Source organism: Pecten maximus, chromosome 7 (genome assembly GCF_902652985.1).
Source record: "Pecten maximus chromosome 7, xPecMax1.1, whole genome shotgun sequence".
NCBI classification, from domain to species: domain Eukaryota; kingdom Metazoa; phylum Mollusca; class Bivalvia; order Pectinida; family Pectinidae; genus Pecten; species Pecten maximus.
The window spans coordinates 44,542,071-44,563,457 of NC_047021.1; the positions used below are offsets into that span (position 1 = coordinate 44,542,071).

Here is a 21,387-nt window from a genome sequence, read left to right on the forward strand (position 1 = left end):
TATGCCCGTTTTATTTCCGTATTGAGCTGGTATGATACCCGAGCTGGGTGGGTTTTTTTAAAAATTTAAGTGCATTACAAATTATACCTGTGTCACGTCAATTTCATTATTTGTAAACACACAGTATGGCTAGCTTAATACCGTTGCCAGGTATATCTCCGTGGATAGAAGGACGGATTTAGATCAAACCACCGCTTGAGTTATTTGAAAAGTACATTGGTACATTGAAAAATCGTCTGATAAGTGTGTAAATACGCAGTTTATTCGTAACCGGAAGTCATATAACAAAACAATGTATTCTCTGACAAAGTTGAAGAGGCTTCATTAAAAATTGCTTTATGTTGTTATCCACAATAAAACCATTTCGAAATAGCAACCAATTATTACACAACCTTTACAACATTACCAAATCACGAGTTACATATTCCTCGTTCATGTATACATGTGTGTAGTCCCAAATGAAATGTTTGAATCGCTAAGCGTCTAGACTTATCAGTAGTGGGGGTCACAACGAGACTTTACAAAATGGCGTCTAAATACACCTGCATGATTTGCGTCGCCATTTTCTTTGCAGGTGAGTGTTTGTTTAGGTATATCGATGATAAGTGATTTAAAGGAATATAAACTATAGATACAAAGATAGAGAATATATGATATTAATGACGATAATAACTTTTTAGAGTCGAAATGATTTACACGGAACTGAACATACTTAGATATTATCTACATACAATGTGTATAACATTTGCCACAAAGAACGCGCTTTCATCACATCGATTCTACGTACGGTGTTATTTTGCTAAACTGTTTTATTGTGACTATTTATTTATACAATCTGTGCACCACCTAAGATGTTTTCTGATTAATTACAATGGGCCTTCGGTGAATTAATTATCAACCGAGATGACCATTAACACAAACATAACGATATTGTCCGTTGTCTATCAACTAAACTTGTGTAATTGTTCCATGTTCTATGTCTATATGTGATCGTTTGTAATTTACCCGTGTCTTGATAAAGGGGCAGATTGCCTCGAAAACTCGACAAATTTTCTTGTCTGTCTTGTCGTTGTTACTACTTGACAATTATCTATTTCCAGTTGTTAGGATCCAGTACCTATACTGAACCATACCGTCGTTATTACTTACTAGACCCCATATATGTATATATATACACTCGTATATAGGGTAGACAGTTAGGTATGGATTTGATTTGAGACACCGAAAGATACTGTAAGATTTAGCTACTAAAATTTTACCACGTAACGTAAAAACACAGAACATAATAAATAAAGATGATCATTTTTTAGTCTCTAATGGAGGACCAAACTCCTTTCAAAACAACTGTTTACTCGCGTTAAGATGCACATATAAAATGTAACATCTACATACTTGTATCTACATCACGTGATAGGTGTAGCATATTGTTCTTTGTTCGTCGTACATGTATATAAAATGTCTTTATCTTGTTATATAAACATGTGTGGATTTATGTCATAACAATAAGCAAAATATTTTATTTCATTAACGAAATTCGGACACTAGAAGATCTTCCTATCGGTAGACTGATGTTAAACATGGTCTGAAAACTTAATTTTCCTAACAAAAATATCTGTCTAACTCACACTTTCCCACTATACCGGAAGTACATTTGATATTGTTGGTCAATTTAATTGTATCCAGATTATACGTAGGGTTTTTCTTTTTTTTTTTTTTTTTTTTAAACAAAAACAAAAACAAAAAATCATGTAGACTACCTTTGGTAGGCATTACAAATAATAATGTGTTTTTAAAAATGTATCAATAGTAGTATTTTTAAAGAAACCTATTATATGGTACGTGTTGACCTATATTTATTGTCACAAGATAAACATTAAATAGCAAGATACATAGCGATATCACAAAGTTGGTCAGCAAATATTGAAATCGCTTATATAGATTAAAACATGTTATCTCTAGATAGGAGGCATATATGGACACTGCTGGACGGGAAAATATTGTGTTACGTTACACCGGAAATTTTCACCTATCGCAAGATTTGGCCGTGTGCACAATCTGTGGTCATTCGGTCGCTGTCAATATCACGCCTAATACGCGGACGTGAAAAGAAGTATTTCAGTATTTTGCAAAATACTCGAGGAAGATGAGAGGACAGCGATAGGTTTTACAATCGCTATATTCTAGTTTTTGTTTTCAGGGGGGGGGGGGGGGGGGGGGGGGGGGGGGATACAACTCGACAAATACATAGATGTGTAAATAATATGGTTTGTTTATGTGCATATATAAATGCTCTTCGGACAAATATATACATGTACAATGTAGTAATGTTATTACGACAGACACGCCCTTCCGACAAGTGTACAATGTAGTAAGGTTATTAGACAGACACGCCCTCCCGACAAGTGTACAATGTGGTAAGGTTTTTACGACAGACACGCCCTCCCGACAAGTGTACAATATAGTAAGGTTATTAGACAGACACGCCCTCCCGACAAGTGTACAATGTGGTAAGGTTTTTACGACAGACACGCCCTCCCGACAAGTGTACAATGTGGTAAGGTTTTTACGACAGACACGCCCTCCCGACAAGTGTACAATGTAGTAAGGTTATTATGACAGACACGCCCTCCCGACAAGTGTACAATGTAGTAAGGTTATTACGACAGACACGCCCTCCCGACAAGTGTACAATTATTATTTCTTTATTTCCTCCAAGATGTGAAGAGTATACAGAAATGATTTACAAATTAGAACAAAATTTATTCACGATCATTATCACCTCTCGCATAAGGATTCACGCGTTACACAATAAACTACAGATATAATAATGATTACATGATGTTAGTAAAGGAAATTTCTTCGCATGTTTCTTAAGTTAAGACACATTAGATTCTTAATTAGCACATATATACGTACTTCATTTTTAGAAAATGAATAGCAGTCATTTCATTCTGTGGTCTAACGTGAGATAATATAATTTAAGTGCCTACATGTGTTATGTAGGCTTGCAAATGCATTTTATATACATGTATGAATTATTAACAACATTAATAATAATTACAAGTTCCCTTTTTCATATGAAATAATTACAAAATACCACTGCATTGAAGAATCTTGAATATAATAACGATTGAATTAACTCTGAAGTCCTCGAGTTCGTATGAGGATAAGTCATAATTGACGATACCCCCAAGAAGAACATGGAGAAGATGGTAATTTGACAACGTGTTAAGGTAACATACAAAATCGACATCTTTTATAGTACAGAGAACACACCACAGTTGGTCACGCAAAGACTCTGTATGAGAGCATTCAAGCACGCTATGTAAGATTACATCATTGTAAATTAAACCACAATATTGACACAAAAATACATTTTCGTCATCTCGCATTTCAACACAAAGTTTAACAATTTGTTTAAAACATGAACTGTATTGGGGGAAATGTAGAGCTAATTTACATATTGAATATGGTTGTATTTTATTATGCAAAAGACCGAAACGAGAAAATTCTTTATCAGTTTTCATTCTTTCACATAGATTAAACTCCTCACAATTTCTTACATGGTCATTCACTAATCGTTTCCATTGGCATCTGTTTGGGAACAAGCCACTCTTCAAGAATTCACCAAGAACATAATTCAAATTATATTTTGTCAAAATATTGACAATGTCGGGAATAAAACCTCTGGAGAAAGTACACAGTTTGTAATCAAATATGCGCTTTATAAAAATTTCGCGCGTCAAAACTCCAACATCCATGGAACATATTCTTCCAAGGAATAGTAATTTTTTCACACTGATATATACTTCTATTGAAAACCAACCGATCAATGACGTACACATGTCTGTTCTTGTTCTTACATTAAAACCCTGAATTGATTTTACAACGAAGTTCTGTGCTTTTTCAAGCATGTACATTTCATTTTTCTTTAACTGCCACAATTCGCAACCATAGAGTGCGGAAGGATATACTTTACATTTAATAATTTTAGCAATGGTTAAAGGATTGAGGGCACATTGGTGTGCTCCAGAACGAATTAAGGACATTACACCACATTTTAATTTGGAGCAGGCACGCTCTGTACGTTCGACATTGTTGTTTCTATTGTTTAATAAAACACCAACATGATTTATGCTATCTACAATTGGTAAATTCTTTTCGTAAAAGGATACATTTCGACAAGTACTTGGCTTCTTTTTGTATGTGAAAACAACAATTTTAGATTTAGAGGCGGAAAATGTAAATCGCCACTTTCTACTGTAATTGTCACACATAGATAGTAAGTGTTGGAGACTTTCAACGTTATTGGTAATTACACATATATCATCTGCTTGTGTAGGTATATTAACACGTGATGAATGGACTACTGCTCCTTTTCCACTGGATTCTACTTCGTTTAACAAATCATTGATAAAAACAAGATACATTTTAGCAGACAAAGAACCTCCTTGTAAGATCCCTCGTTTCATAATTACACTTTCTGATTTAAAACCATTAAAAACAACATTACTAGTGAAACACGAGTACATTTGTTTCATAATAAGCCATATTTTCCCTTTAATACCCATATTGTACAATTTGTAGAATAAGCCTTCTTGCCATACAGAATCAAAGGCTTTATTGCTATCAAGAAAAGCAACAAGAACTTCAGATCCATTCTCTAAGTTATAATTAATACTCTCTTGTAAATTAAATGAAGTGCATAGACTACACAGTTTTTTCCGATAAGCTGATTGCTGTCTGTTAGGAAAAGTATGAGATTCTAGAATGGGATTTAAACGGGTAGACAAAAGTGTTTCAAAAATCTTAAAAAATACAGGAATTAATGTAATACCTCTGTAGCTATTGGGGTCATCTTTCGGGTTTTTATCACCTTTATAAAGAGTAACAATGATGCCGACTTTCCAAGATTTTGGAATATACTCGTACTTAATTATAAGATTAAACAAAAACGTGATATGTTCAATCATCAGATCATTACAATATTTGACATGTTCATACACAAGACCATCTGGACCACCAGATTTATCATTCTTCAGACATTTGCATATATTCGAAACCTCTTTCACACTGAATTCTTTTTCAAGAAATACATCTTTGTCATACTTTGCTTTTACACACATGTTTGATACATTACTGTTCACGTGATTTGAGAACTCTTCATCGAATAATGTATTGGATTCATTTTGAAATAATTTACTAAAGTGTATACCCCATGCCTTTGCTATTTCGCTGGGATTACGTAGGACATTACCATCATATTTTAGTTCTGTCTGTGACAATTTGGGTTTATGTGATTAACTTTTATATAGTTGCCAAAACAGCGTTTGGTCAACTTCACCTGATCTATCAATTTCTTCGAATTGGCCTTTCATATATTGGTTAAAAGCAATTCTTAGCTTCTTTCTAAAAATGGTTTTACATGACTTATAGTCTAAAAAATAAACATCAGTACCTCTACATTGGCCATTGTCTTTCCAAAGTTGCCTTTTACTACGCATTAGATTGTGCACAAATGTTAACTCTTCATTCCAGTAAGGCTTTAAGTGCCTTCTGAATTTGCGTTTCTGTATGCATTGACTAGATGCACTGAGCAAAACAGATTTCAGAACATCATAATAAATATCTATGTCTGAAGTCGACGTTACATTTTGAGGCAATATTACTGAACTGAGATAATTATCGACTGTAGACTTATACTTTTTGATTTGGTCACTATTTACTGCTTTTTTCCAGTTATATCTCAAAAATTCACTATTGCACTGGATGGATGGAATGTGGTAAGGTTTTTACGACAGACACGCCCTCCCGACAAGTGTACAATGTGGTAAGGTTTTTACGACAGACACGCCCTCCCGACAAGTGTACAATGTGGTAAGGTTTTTACGACAGACACGCCCTCCCGACAAGTGTACAATGTAGTAAGGTTATTATGACAGACACGCCCTCCCGACAAGTGTACAATGTAGTAAGGTTATTACGACAGACACGCCCTCCCGACAAGTGTACAATGTAGTAAGGTTATTACGACCGACACGCCCTCCTGACAAGTGTACAATGTAGTAAGGTTATAAAGACAGACACGCCCTCCTGACAAGTGTACAATGTATAAAGTTATTATGACAAACACGCCCTCCTAACAAGTGTACAATGTAGTAAGGTTATTAAGACAGACACGCCCTCCCGACAAGTGTACAATGTAGTAAGGTTATCAAGACAGGCACGCCCTCCCGACAAGTGTACAATGTAGTAAGGTTATCAAGACAGACACGCCCTCCCGACAAGTGTACAATGTACATGTAGTAAGGTTATTATGATAGACACGCCCTCCCGACAAGTGTTCAACGTAGTAAGGTTATTACGACAGACACGCCCTCCCGACAAGTGTACAATGTACATGTAGTAAGGTTATTACGACAGACACACCCTCCCGACAAGTGTACAATGTAGTAAGGTTATTAAGACAGACACGCCCTCCCGACAAGTGTACAATGTGGTAAGGTTATAAAGACAGACACGCCCTCCTGACAAGTGTACAATGTAGTAAGGTTATCAAGACAGACACGCCCTCCCGACAAGTGTACAATGTACATGTAGTAAGGTTATTATGACAGACACGCCCTCCCGACAAGTGTACAATGTAGTAAGGTTTTTACAACAGACACGCCCTCCCGACAAGTGTACAATGTAAAAAATGATCATATTTAACCAACACATTTAGCCTGTTATATTCGATACACTAACGACCTGCTTGACCTTTGACCACACAAGTTCATGCTACTATTTGTTCAATTTAACTAATGTACATTGTAACTGTATATCGTTCCAATATTTTAACGTATTAAATAATAATGTTTAAATCTTTTCGTTTTCAGTTATTGGTTTCGCTGCCTCAGAGACATGTTATTCCTCCAAGAGTTATTATAATTTCAACTATGGCACAACAACTTACCAAAGTGACTCCAAATACTGCTACACCGGATGTTGCTCCACGTATGGACTCGCCGCTTCCTGCTGCTCCAGTAACATATATTACAACTACTATACCGTGGTCTACTATACCACATACCTGTTAGTATATTAACCATTCAAAACCACTTCCCTTACATTCAACATCATCAATAATATGCTGTCAAATAATAAATACTATCAATCATACAGTTGATACAGACAACCATACAGTTAATACTGTCAATCACACAGTTAATACTGTCAACCAAACAGTTAATACTGTCAACCATACAGTTAATACTGTCACCCATACAGTTAATACTGTCAACCATACAGTTAATACTGTCACCCATACAGTTAATACTGTCAACCATACAGTTAATACTGTCAATCATACAGTTAATACTGTCAATCACACAGTTAATACTGTCAACCATACAGTTAATACTGTCAATCATACAGTCAATACTGTCAACCATACAGTTAATACTGTCAATCATACAGTTAATACTGTCAACCATACAGTTAATACTGTCAATCATACAGTCAATACTGTCAATCATACTGTTAATACTGTCACCTAACAGTTAATACTGTCAACCACACAGTTAATACTGTCAACCAAACAGTTAATACTGTCAATCATACAGTTAATACTGTCAATCATACAGTTAATACTGTCAACCATACAGTTAATATTGTCAACCATACAGTTAATATTGTCAACCATACAGTTAATACTGTCAACCATACAGTTAATACTGTCAACCACACAGTTAATACTGTCAATCATACAGTTAATACTGTCAATCACACAGATAATACTGACAGCCATGCAGTTAATACTGTCAACCATACAGTTAATACAGTCAATCATACAGTTAATACTGTCAACCATACAGTTAATACTGTCAACCATACAGTTAATACTGTTAACCATACAGTTAATACTGTCAATCATACAGTTAATACTGGCAACCATACAGTTAATACAGTAAACCATACAGTTAATACTGTCAACCATACAGTTAATACAGTCAATCATACAGTTAATACTGTCAACTATACAGTTAATACTGTCAACCATACAGTTAATACTGTCAACCATACATTTCATACTGTCAACCATACAGTTAATACTGTCAACCATACAGTTAATATTGTCAGCCATACAGTTAATACTGTCAACCATACAGTTAATACTGTAAACCATACAGTTAATACTGTCAATCATACAGTTAATACTGTCAACCATATAGTTAATACTGTCAATCATACAGTTAATACTGTAAACCATACAGTTAATACTGTCAACCATACAGTTAACACTGTCAATCATACAGTTAATACTGACAACCATACAGTTAATACTGACAACCATACAGTTAATACTGTAAACCATACAGTTAATACTGTCAACCATACAGTTAATACTGTCAACCATACAGTTAATACTGACAACCATACAGTTAACACTGTCAATCACACATATAATACTGACAGCCATGCAGTTAATACTGTCAACCATACAGTTAATACTGTCAACCATACAGTTAATACAGTCAATCATACAGTTAATACTGTCAACCATACAGTTAATACTGTCAATCATACAGTTAATACTGTCAACCATACAGTTAATACTGTCAACCATACAGTTAATACTGTCAACCATACAGTTAATACTGTAAACCATACAGTTAATACTGTCAACCATACAGTTAATACTGTCAACCATACAGATAATACTGTCAATCACACAGATAATACTGACAGCCATGCAGTTAATACTGTCAACCATACAGTTAATACAGTCAATCATACAGTTAATACTGTCAACTATACAGTTAATACTGTCAACCATACAGTTAATACTGTCAACCATACATTTCATACTGTCAACCATACAGTTAATACTGTCAACCATACAGTTAATATTGTCAGCCATACAGTTAATACTGTCAACCATACAGTTAATACTGTAAACCATACAGTTAATACTGTCAATCATACAGTTAATACTGTCAACCATATAGTTAATACTGTCAATCATACAGTTAATACTGTAAACCATACAGTTAATACTGTCAACCATACAGTTAACACTGTCAATCATACAGTTAATACTGACAACCATACAGTTAATACTGACAACCATACAGTTAATACTGTAAACCATACAGTTAATACTGTCAACCATACAGTTAATACTGTCAACCATACAGTTAATACTGACAACCATACAGTTAACACTGTCAATCACACATATAATACTGACAGCCATGCAGTTAATACTGTCAACCATACAGTTAATACTGTCAACCATACAGTTAATACAGTCAATCATACAGTTAATACTGTCAACCATACAGTTAATACTGTCAATCATACAGTTAATACTGTCAACCATACAGTTAATACTGTCAGCCATACAGTTAATACTGTCAACCATACAGTTAATACTGTCAACCATACAGTTAATACTGTAAACCATACAGTTAATACTGTCAACCATACAGTTAATACTGTCAACCATACAGATAATACTGTCAATCACACAGATAATACTGACAGCCATGCAGTTAATACTGTCAACCATACAGTTAATACTGTCAACCATACAGTTAATACAGTCAATCATACAGTTAATACTGTCAACCATACAGTTAATACTCTCAACCATCCAGTTAATACTGTTAACCATACAGTTAATACTGTCAATCATACAGTTAATACTGTCAACCATACAGTTAATACAGTAAACCATACAGTTAATACTGTCAACCATACAGTTAATACAGTCAATCATACAGTTAATACTGTCAACCATACAGTTAATACTGTCAACCATACAGTTAATACTGTCAATCATACAGTTAATACTATCAACCATACAGTTAATACTGTCAACCATACAGTTAATACTGACAACCATACAGTTAATACTGTCAACCATACAGTTAATACTGTCAACCATACAGTTAATACTGTCAATCATACAGTTAATACTGTCAACCATACAGTTAATACTGACAATCATACAGTTAATACTGACAACCATACAGTTAATACTGTCAACCATACAGTAAAAACTGTCAACCATACAGTTAATACTGTCAATCATACAGTTAATACTGTTATCCATACAGTTAATACTGTCAACCATACAGTTAATACTGTCAAACATACAGTTAATACTGTCAACCATACAGTTAATACTGTCAATCAAACAGTTAATACTGTCAACCATACAGTTAATACTGTCAATTATACAGTTAATACTGACAGCCATACAGTTAATACTGACAGCCAAACAGTTAATACTGTCAGTCATACAGTTAATACTGTCAATCATACAGTTAATACTGTCAATCATACAGTTAATACTGTCAACCATACAGTTAATACTGTCAACCATACAGTTAATACTGTCAGCCATACAGTTAATACTGTCAACCATACAGTTAATACCGACCACCATACAGTTAATACTGTCAACCATACAGTTAATACTGTCAACCATACAGTTAATACTGTCAGCCATACAGTTAATACTGTCAACCATACAGTTAATACCGACCACCATACATTTAATACCGTCAACCATACAGTTAATACTGTCAACCATACAGTTAATACTGTCAACCATACAGTTAATACTGTCAACCATACAGTTAATACTGTTAACCATACAGTTAATACTGTCAATCATACAGTTAATACTGTCAACCATACAGTTAATACAGTAAACCATACAGTTAATACTGTCAACCATACAGTTGATACTGTTAACCATACAGTTAATACTGTCAATCATACAGTTAATACTGTCAACCATACAGTTAATACAGTAAACCATACAGTTAATACTGTCAACCATACAGTTAATACAGTCAATCATACAGTTAATACTGTCAACCATACAGTTAATACTGTCAACCATACAGTTAATACTGTCAACCATACATTTCATACTGTCAACCATACAGTTAATACTGTCAACCATACAGTTAATATTGTCAGCCATACAGTTAATACTGTCAACCATACAGTTAATACTGTAAACCATACAGTTAATACTGTCAATCATACAGTTAATACTGTCAACCATATAGTTAATACTGTCAATCATACAGTTAATACAGTAAACCATACAGTTAATACTGTCAACCATACAGTTAACACTGTCAATCATACAGTTAATACTGACAACCATACAGTTAATACTGTCAACCATACAGTTAATACTGTAAACCATACAGTTAATACTGTCAATCATACAGTTAATACTGTCAACCATACAGTTAATACTGTCAACCATACAGTTAATACTGACAACCATACAGTTAATACTGTCAACCATACAGTTAATACTGTCAACCATACAGTTAATACTGTCAACCATACAGTTAATACTGACAATCATACAGTTAATACTGACAACCATACAGTTAATACTGTCAACCATACAGTAAAAACTGTCAACCATACAGTTAATACTGTCAATTATACAGTTAATACTGTTATCCATACAGTTAATACTGTCAACCATACAGTTAATACTGTCAAACATACAGTTAATACTGTCAACCATACAGTTAATACTGTCAATCAAACAGTTAATACTGTCAACCATACAGTTAATACTGTCAATTATACAGTTAATACTGACAGCCATACAGTTAATACTGACAGCCAAACAGTTAATACTGTCAGTCATACAGTTAATACTGTCAATCACACAGTTAATACTGTCAACCATACAGTTAATACTGACAACCATACAGTTAATACTGTCAACCATACAGTTAAAACTGTCAACCATACAGTTAATACTGTCAACCATACAGCTAATACTGTAAACCAAATAGTTAATACTGTCAACCATACAGTTAATACTGACAACCATACAGTTAATACTGACAACCATACAGTTAATATTGTCAATCATACAGTTAATACTGTCAACCATACAGTTAATACTGTCAACCATACAGTTAATACTGTCAACTAACAGTTAATACTGACAATCATACAGTTATTACTGACAATCATACAGTTAATACTGACAACCATACAGTTAATACTGTAAACCATACAGTTAATACTGTCAACCATACAGTTAATACCGACAACCATACAGTTAATATGACAATCATACAGTAAATACTGACAGCCATACAGTTAATACTGTCAACCATACAGTTAATACCGACAACCATACAGTTAATACTGTCAATCATACAGTTAATACCGTCAATCATACAGTTAATATGACAATCATACAGTTAATACTGTCAACCATACAGTTAATACAGTCAATCATACAGTTAATACTGTCAATCATACAGTTAATACTGTCAACTAACAGTTAATACTGACAATCATACAGTTATTACTGACAATCATACAGTTAATACTGACAACCATACAGTTAATACTGTCAACCATACAGTTAACACTGTCAATCATACAGTTAATACTGACAACCATACAGTTAATACTGTCAACCATACAGTTAATACTGTAAACCATACAGTTAATACTGTCAATCATACAGTTAATACTGTCAACCATACAGTTAATACTGTCAACCATACAGTTAATACTGACAACCATACAGTTAATACTGTCAACCATACAGTTAATACTGTCAACCATACAGTTAATACTGTCAATCATACAGTTAATACTGTCAACCATACAGTTAATACTGACAATCATACAGTTAATACTGACAACCATACAGTTAATACTGTCAACCATACAGTAAAAACTGTCAACCATACAGTTAATACTGTCAATCATACAGTTAATACTGTTATCCATACAGTTAATACTGTCAACCATACAGTTAATACTGTCAAACATACAGTTAATACTGTCAACCATACGGTTAATACAGTCAATCAAACAGTTAATACTGTCAACCATACAGTTAATACTGTCAATTATACAGTTAATACTGACAGCCATACAGTTAATACTGACAGCCAAACAGTTAATACTGTCAGTCATACAGTTAATACTGTCAATCATACAGTTAATACTGTCAATCATACAGTGAATAGTGTCAACCATACAGTTAATACTGTCAACCATACAGTTAATACTGTCAGCCATACAGTTAATACTGTCAACCATACAGTTAATACCGACCACCATACAGTTAATACCGTCAACCATACAGTTAATACTGTCAAACATACAGTTAATACTGTTAATCATACAGTTAATACTGTCAATCATACAGTTAATACTGTCAACCATACAGTTAATACTGTCAACCATACAGTTAATACTGTTAACCATACAGTTAATACTGTCAATCATACAGTTAATACTGTCAACCATACAGTTAATACAGTAAACCATACAGTTAATACTGTCAACCATACAGTTAATACCGACAACCATACAGTTAATACTGTCAACCATATAGTTAATACTGTCAACCATACAGTTAATACTGTCAACCATACAGTTAATACTGACAACCATACAGTTAATACTGTCAACCATACAGTTAATACTGTCAACCATACAGTTAATACTGTCAAACATACAGTTAATACTGTCAACCATACAGTTAATACTGTCAATCAAACAGTTAATACTGTCAACCATACAGTTAATACTGTCAATTATACAGTTAATACTGTCAATTATACAGTTAATACTGACAGCCATACAGTTAATACTGACAGCCAAACAGTTAATACTGTCAGTCATACAGTTAATACTGTCAATCATACAGTTAATACTGTCAATCATACAGTGAATACTGTCAACCATACAGTTAATACTGTCAACCATACAGTTAATACTGTCAGCCATACAGTTAATACTGTCAACCATACAGTTAATACCGACCACCATACAGTTAATACCGTCAACCATACAGTTAATACTGTCAACCATACAGTTAATACTGTTAATCATACAGTTAATACTGTCAATCATACAGTTAATACTGTCAACCATACAGTTAATACTGTCAACCATACAGTTAATACTGTCAACCATACAGTTAATACTGTTAACCATACAGTTAATACTGTCAATCATACAGTTAATACTGTCAACCATACAGTTAATACAGTAAACCATACAGTAAATACTGTCAACCTTACAGTTAATACAGTCAATCATACAGTTAATACTGTCAACCATACAGTTAATACTGTCAACCATACAGTTAATACTGTCAACCATACAGTTAATACTGACAACCATACAGTTAATACTGTCAACCATACAGTTAATACTGTCAATCATACAGTTAATACTGACAACCATACAGTTAATACTGTCAACCCTACAGTAAAAACTGTCAACCATACAGTTAATACTGTCAATTATACAGTTAATACTGTTATCCATACAGTTAATACTGTCAACCATACAGTTAATACTGTCAAACATACAGTTAATACTGTCAACCATACAGTTAATACTGTCAATCAAACAGTTAATACTGTCAACCATACAGTTAATACTGTCAATTATACAGTTAATACTGACAGCCATACAGTTAATACTGACAGCCAAACAGTTAATACTGTCAGTCATACAGTTAATACTGTCAATCACACAGTTAATACTGTCAACCATACAGTTAATACTGACAACCATACAGTTAATACTGTCAACCATACAGTTAAAACTGTCAACCATACAGTTAATACTGTCAACCATACAGCTAATACTGTAAACCAAATAGTTAATACTGTCAACCATACAGTTAATACTGACAACCATACAGTTAATACTGACAACCATACAGTTAATATTGTCAATCATACAGTTAATACTCTCAACCATACAGTTAATACTGTCAACCATACAGTTAATACTGTCAACTAACAGTTAATACTGACAATCATACAGTTATTACTGACAATCATACAGTTAATACTGACAACCATACAGTTAATACTGTCAACCATACAGTTAATACTGTCAACCATACAGTTAATACTGTCAATCATACAGTTAATACTGTCAACCATACAGTTAATACTGACAATCATACAGTTAATACTGACAACCATACAGTTAATACTGTCAACCATACAGTAAAAACTGTCAACCATACAGTTAATACTGTCAATCATACAGTTAATACTGTTATCCATACAGTTAATACTGTCAACCATACAGTTAATACTGTCAAACATACAGTTAATACTGTCAACCATACAGTTAATACTGTCAATCAAACAGTTAATACTGTCAACCATACAGTTAATACTGTCAATTATACAGTTAATACTGACAGCCATACAGTTAATACTGACAGCCAAACAGTTAATACTGTCAGTCATACAGTTAATACTGTCAATCATACAGTTAATACTGTCAATCATACAGTGAATACTGTCAACCATACAGTTAATACCGTCAACCATACAGTTAATACTGTCAACCATACAGTTAATACTGTTAATCATACAGTTAATACTGTCAATCATACAGTTAATACTGTCAACCATACAGTTAATACTGTCAACCATACAGTTAATACTGTCAACCATACAGTTAATACTGTTAACCATACAGTTAATACTGTCAATCATACAGTTAATACTGTCAACCATACAGTTAATACAGTAAACCATACAGTTAATACTGTCAACCTTACAGTTAATACAGTCAATCATACAGTTAATACTGTCAACCATACAGTTAATACTGTCAACCATACAGTTAATACTGTCAACCATACAGTTAATACTGTCAACCATTCAGTTAATATTGTCAGCCATACAGTTAATACTGTCAACCATACAGTTAATACTGTAAATCATACAGTTAATACTGTCAATCATACAGTTAATACTGTCAACCATATAGTTAATACTGTCAATCATACAGTTAATACTGTAAACCATACAGTTAATACTGTCAACCATACAGTTAACACTGTCAATCATACAGTTTATACTGACAACCATACAGTTAATACTGTCAACCATACAGTTAATACTGTAAACCATACAGTTAATACTGTCAATCATACAGTTAATACTGTCAACCATACAGTTAATACTGTCAACCATACAGTTAATACTGACAACCATACAGTTAATACTGTCAACCATACAGTTAATACTGTCAACCATACAGTTAATACTGTCAACCATACAGTTAATACTGACAATCATACAGTTAATACTGACAACCATACAGTTAATACTGTCAACCATACAGTAAAAACTGTCAACCATACAGTTAATACTGTCAATTATACAGTTAATACTGTTATCCATACAGTTAATACTGTCAACCATACAGTTAATACTGTCAAACATACAGTTAATACTGTCAACCATACAGTTAATACTGTCAATCAAACAGTTAATACTGTCAACCATACAGTTAATACTGTCAATTATACAGTTAATACTGACAGCCATACAGTTAATACTGACAGCCAAACAGTTAATACTGTCAGTCATACAGTTAATACTGTCAATCACACAGTTAATACTGTCAACCATACAGTTAATACTGACAACCATACAGTTAATACTGTCAACCATACAGTTAAAACTGTCAACCATACAGTTTATACTGTCAACCATACAGCTAATACTGTAAACCAAATAGTTAATACTGTCAACCATACAGTTAATACTGACAACCATACAGTTAATACTGACAACCATACAGTTAATATTGTCAATCATACAGTTAATACTCTCAACCATACAGTTAATACTGTCAACCATACAGTTAATACTGTCAACCATACAGTTAATACTGTCAACTAACAGTTAATACTGACAATCATACAGTTATTACTGACAATCATACAGTTAATACTGACAGCCATACAGTTAATACTGACAACCATACAGTTAATACTGACAATCATACAGTTAATACTGACAACCATACAGTTAATACTGACAATCATACAGTTATTACTGACAATCATACAGTTAATACTGTCAACCATACAGTTAATACTGACAACCATACAGTTAATACTGTAAACCATACAGCTAATACTGTCAACCATACAGTTAATATTGTCAACCATACAGTTAATACTGTCAACTAACAGTTAATACTGTCAGCCATACAGTTAATACTGTCAACCATACAGTTAATACCGACAACCATATAGTTAATACTGTCAATCATAGAGTTAATACCGTCAATCATACAGTTAATATGACAATCATACAGTTAATACTGTCAACCATACAGTTAATACAGTCAATCATACAGTTAATACTGTCAACCATACAGTTAACACTGTCAACCATACAGTTAATACTGTCAATCATACAGTTGATATTGTCAATAATACAGTTTATACTCTCAACCAAACAGTTAATACTGTCAACCATACAGTTAATACTGTCAATCATACAGTTAATACTGTCAACCATACAGTTAATACTGTCAACCATACAGTTAATACTGTCAACCATACAGTTAATACTGTCAATCATACAGTTAATACTGTCAACCATACAGTTAATACTGACAATCATACAGTTAATACTGTTAACCATACAGTTAATACTGTCAATTACACAGTTAATACTGTCAATCATACAGTCAATACAGTCAACACAGTTAATACTGTCAACCATACAGTTAATACTGTCAATCATACAGTTAATACTGTCAACCATACAGTTAATACTGACAACCATACAGTTAATACTGTCAACCATACAGTTAATACTGTCAACCATACAGTTAATACCGACAACCATACAGTTAATACTGTCAACCATACAGTTAATACCGACAACCATACAGTTAATACTGTCAACCATACAGTTAATACCGACAACCATACAGTTCATACTGATGCGATATATTTCATACTGCCATTTACTCATATATTGCTGCACACCATATATTTTTATTGACAATAATAAAACATACGAAATTTTAAAACATCCATATAATCAATCGCTTTATTTATATTGAATTACATTGCCAGTCATCTGTCTCGTTTTCGAAATTTAATGAAGTTTCGCGTTTCCGTCGATTTTCGGATGTTTCAACCTGAATTCTTAGATGTTTTGATACAAAAAATTGTGTAATGTCATGTAACTAATAATATATTAGAACATTTTTTATTTATTCATTTGTTGATACATGTATTTATTTATTCATTTATTTATTTATTCATCTATTTATTTACTTATTTACTTATTTACTTATTTACTTATTTATTTATTTATTTATTTATTTTTCATTGCTAGCTCGACTGCGGCCATTATTGGAATAGTGGTTGGATGTCTCGCGGGCCTTGGCATATTCATAGCCATCATCATATGTTGCTGTTGCGCAATCTGCCGTAATCGAGGATCCCCACAAGGTGGACAAGTGTTAGCCCCCATGGGTGGTGTAGGGGCCACAGTCATCGCAACACGTAAGTTCTAAACTTTTTAAACTAAAAATTGGTCTCGAAATGATAAAGAACAAACACCGTCTTTTATCATGTTAACTTTTTATATCTATTAACATGGGGATATTTGACGTTTAACCACGAACAAGTGAAAGAGACGAACCATCAAGTCGACTCACAAGAGTGAAATTCTGCTGGCTTCTGTGTGAAATTTCAGCACATGTACTAAAAATTTGGGAAATATTGATAATTTGCAAAGTTGCAAAATTTATTGAGATTTCTGGCAAAATTTTTCAATATACTACTTGCAAACATATGGGAGCCAACTGTGCCACCAAATCACCTCCCTAGACAGTAGAAGTCGTACATAAATGACCATATCTATTGATAGGCCGTTAAAAAAGTACAAAACCAAACCAAGCTGCGTCCCTCTCTTGGCCGATTTTTTTGTTTTTGTTTTGTTTTTTGTTGTTGTTGTTGTTTTTTTTTTTTTTTTTTTTATATATATATTATAATTATATAGGTAATGAATATATTGAAGCTTCTATCAGATCAGGAAACGAAACCATGTATTGTATTTAAATAATTGAACTTACATTTGCAGAAAACACGACAACACAGCAAGCTTATCCCCAGGCACAGCCTAGCCCCGCCATGGGCCAGCCATACCCAGGCTACAATCCTGCTTTTACACCGGACTCTGCACCAACTGCTGCACCGGGGTCTGCGCCATATGCCCCCACGGCGGCGCCTCCTCCATATAGCAACAAATATTGATCTACACGAACAATTGTTCATTTGTAATTAGAAGTTTCGTAGAATTGCAGAATATATCAAATCTGATCATTTACGCGTTTTTACGCAGATGGGATGAAGAATATTTGTGTGTTTTTTTCTATGACATAATTCACATGATTACGATATGTAAATTTGTCACGTCACGGTTATTGGCTATACACTAATCGATGACGTCATAGAAATAAACAATATAGTTAAGACCTTATATCTCATTTTATACGTTGTTTCCTTACTTTGTTGTATATAACAATAACAAAAACACGTGATACAAAAGTATTTCAATTCAATTGAGCAAAGTAATTGTATATATATATTGGGAACCTGTTTTCAATTTCAACCCGAACGTTTTAAAAATAATGTACATAGAATTAATCGAAGCAAATGTAAAAACAAAACAAACAAAAAACAAAAAAATCATGTTTTATCTTTAAATGCAAGTATTTCATTTCCGTCAAAGAGTACTTATGATTGATTGAAAAAGAAACTGTTGTATATTTCCAACGCTATACCAACAGATATAAACCTCACGCTATTACCATCCAAAAGTTTGAACTTTTCTTTTTTATTTTCTTGCTTTAAAGTAAATAAGAGTCAATTTCATTCTGTGTTCCGACTCTGTATTTTGGTGTCATACTTTCGGTTTTAAAAGCGATCATTTTTAGGACGGTATTGTTTTCATTTATTGGTGTTAACTAGATACACTTGTACACCCTGGCTGTCATTTTATGTATTTTATATATATTCTCTGTTGTTGCCGTGGCATCTTCAAATTGTGTCCTAAAATAACAATATGGTTATAATCCGTTAAACGGACGATCATACTCCAGATAGAAATAATGTAAATAACATCAATCTGTGCTCGTCTTCTAATGAAAAAGTAAGATATTTTTTTATTGAACATATCATGGAAATATATCTATACAGCAGTATCGAGCAGTCTAGCATTAGAATGGCAATCTTACATGAGGATTTTGGCGTCTAATTGGGGTTTTTTTTTCTTTCTTTTTTCGTCGTGGTTAACTTGGTAAAACGAACTTCAATAATCGCTGTGTGGTATTAAACACTATATTTATATTTTTTTGATATTTTGTACGATATTTTGTCTTTGACAAATAGGGACTTGTGCAAGTCTACCACGGAACTTACCGAAATGTACGTCATCACTCTTCGTCTACATATGGTTAATACTTTCAGGATTTCTTTCGTGAACAAACTTAATAGCGAATTAAAACAAATATTAGTTTTAAAGGAATTTATTTCATATAAATATGATCACTTTTGAAAAGGAATTAAAAAAATATAGTCCAAGCTCGACAAATGTATTCCTACGCCGGACTTGATATAGTTCATTGAAAAATGACTCGAGTTAACTGTGGTAGGTTCATTGAGTCTGAATTGAGTGGAAATATAAATATTTTCTGTTGTACGTACCGACTTGTATTCTTATTGATTTTCATTTTCATTTCTCTTACTATGTAAACTCTTTCTTACTGGTGTTAATGAACCGGAGAAAAAAACGTTCGATCAAAATGATAAGCGCATTGTATAACATAAGTGGACAGTCACCATGACTACCTTACTTAATGATTATGAAATGTCCTCCTTGATTATGTGTGTTTGTCTTTGTTTGAAATTTAAAAGCGCTTTGTAAATATCAAATTTTGATCTTTATTATCATATATACCAATAATGTACTAATGTTATCAATTCAATAAATATCATCTATTTGACACGCATTTTGTTGATGTTTATATCTTGGGAATAAACAAAATTGATCAACACAGTGTTATGAGGTATCAGTTTTTGTGTCACCTACGTCAAATATTCTCCATCCATAAAGCATAGTTTATATCTATCAGCAAATCAAGAACACCCACTCTATATTGTTATGCTGTACCGATATTTAAGCTATAATAGGATTACCTGGTACTTGAAATCCGTTTACAAAAAGGTGATAAGCAATTAGAATTATATATGTTGAGTTAATAAGGACATTTTGTTGATTAAGGGACATTATTTCTTAGTCATAGAATGTGCAAAAGAAAAATACTGACAAAATATAGATAAAAGGAACAAATATAGACAAAATGTGGATAAACAAAAACAAATAATGACAAAAGGTTGATAAAGGAAAAACATTGAGAGAATGAGGATCAAGCAAAATACTGACAAAATGAGGATCTAGTAAAACTACCGACAAAATGAGGATTAAACAAAAATACTGACAAAATATACAGATCAGACCACTCATTTCC

At 33.1% G+C, this 21,387-nt stretch overlaps 1 protein-coding gene across 1 annotated transcript; it reads left to right on the top strand.

The window, feature by feature from the left end:
- Positions 1–444: 444 nt before the first annotated feature.
- Positions 445–20,868, top strand: LOC117330952 (putative proline-rich receptor-like protein kinase PERK6). The gene is made up of 4 exons (XM_033889533.1): positions 445–574; positions 6,879–7,074; positions 18,189–18,358; positions 18,939–20,868. The coding sequence occupies exons 1-4, from the start codon at positions 526–528 to the stop codon at positions 19,109–19,111; spliced, it is 588 nt and encodes a 195-aa protein (XP_033745424.1). The 5' UTR covers positions 445–525; the 3' UTR covers positions 19,112–20,868.
- The last annotated feature ends 519 nt before the right edge of the window (positions 20,869–21,387 follow it).

What these genes read in the sequence shown, in the direction of transcription:
- LOC117330952 (XM_033889533.1), top strand. Translation starts at nt 526, where the DNA reads ATGGCGTCTAAATACACCTGCATGATTTGCGTCGCCATTTTCTTTGCA. An exon ending in CGTCGCCATTTTCTTTGCAG is followed by an intron (nt 575 to 6,878) that starts GTGAGTGTTTGT and finishes TTTCGTTTTCAG; the next exon opens with TTATTGGTTTCGCTGCCTCA. An exon ending in GGCCACAGTCATCGCAACAC is followed by an intron (nt 18,359 to 18,938) that starts GTAAGTTCTAAA and finishes TTACATTTGCAG; the next exon opens with AAAACACGACAACACAGCAA.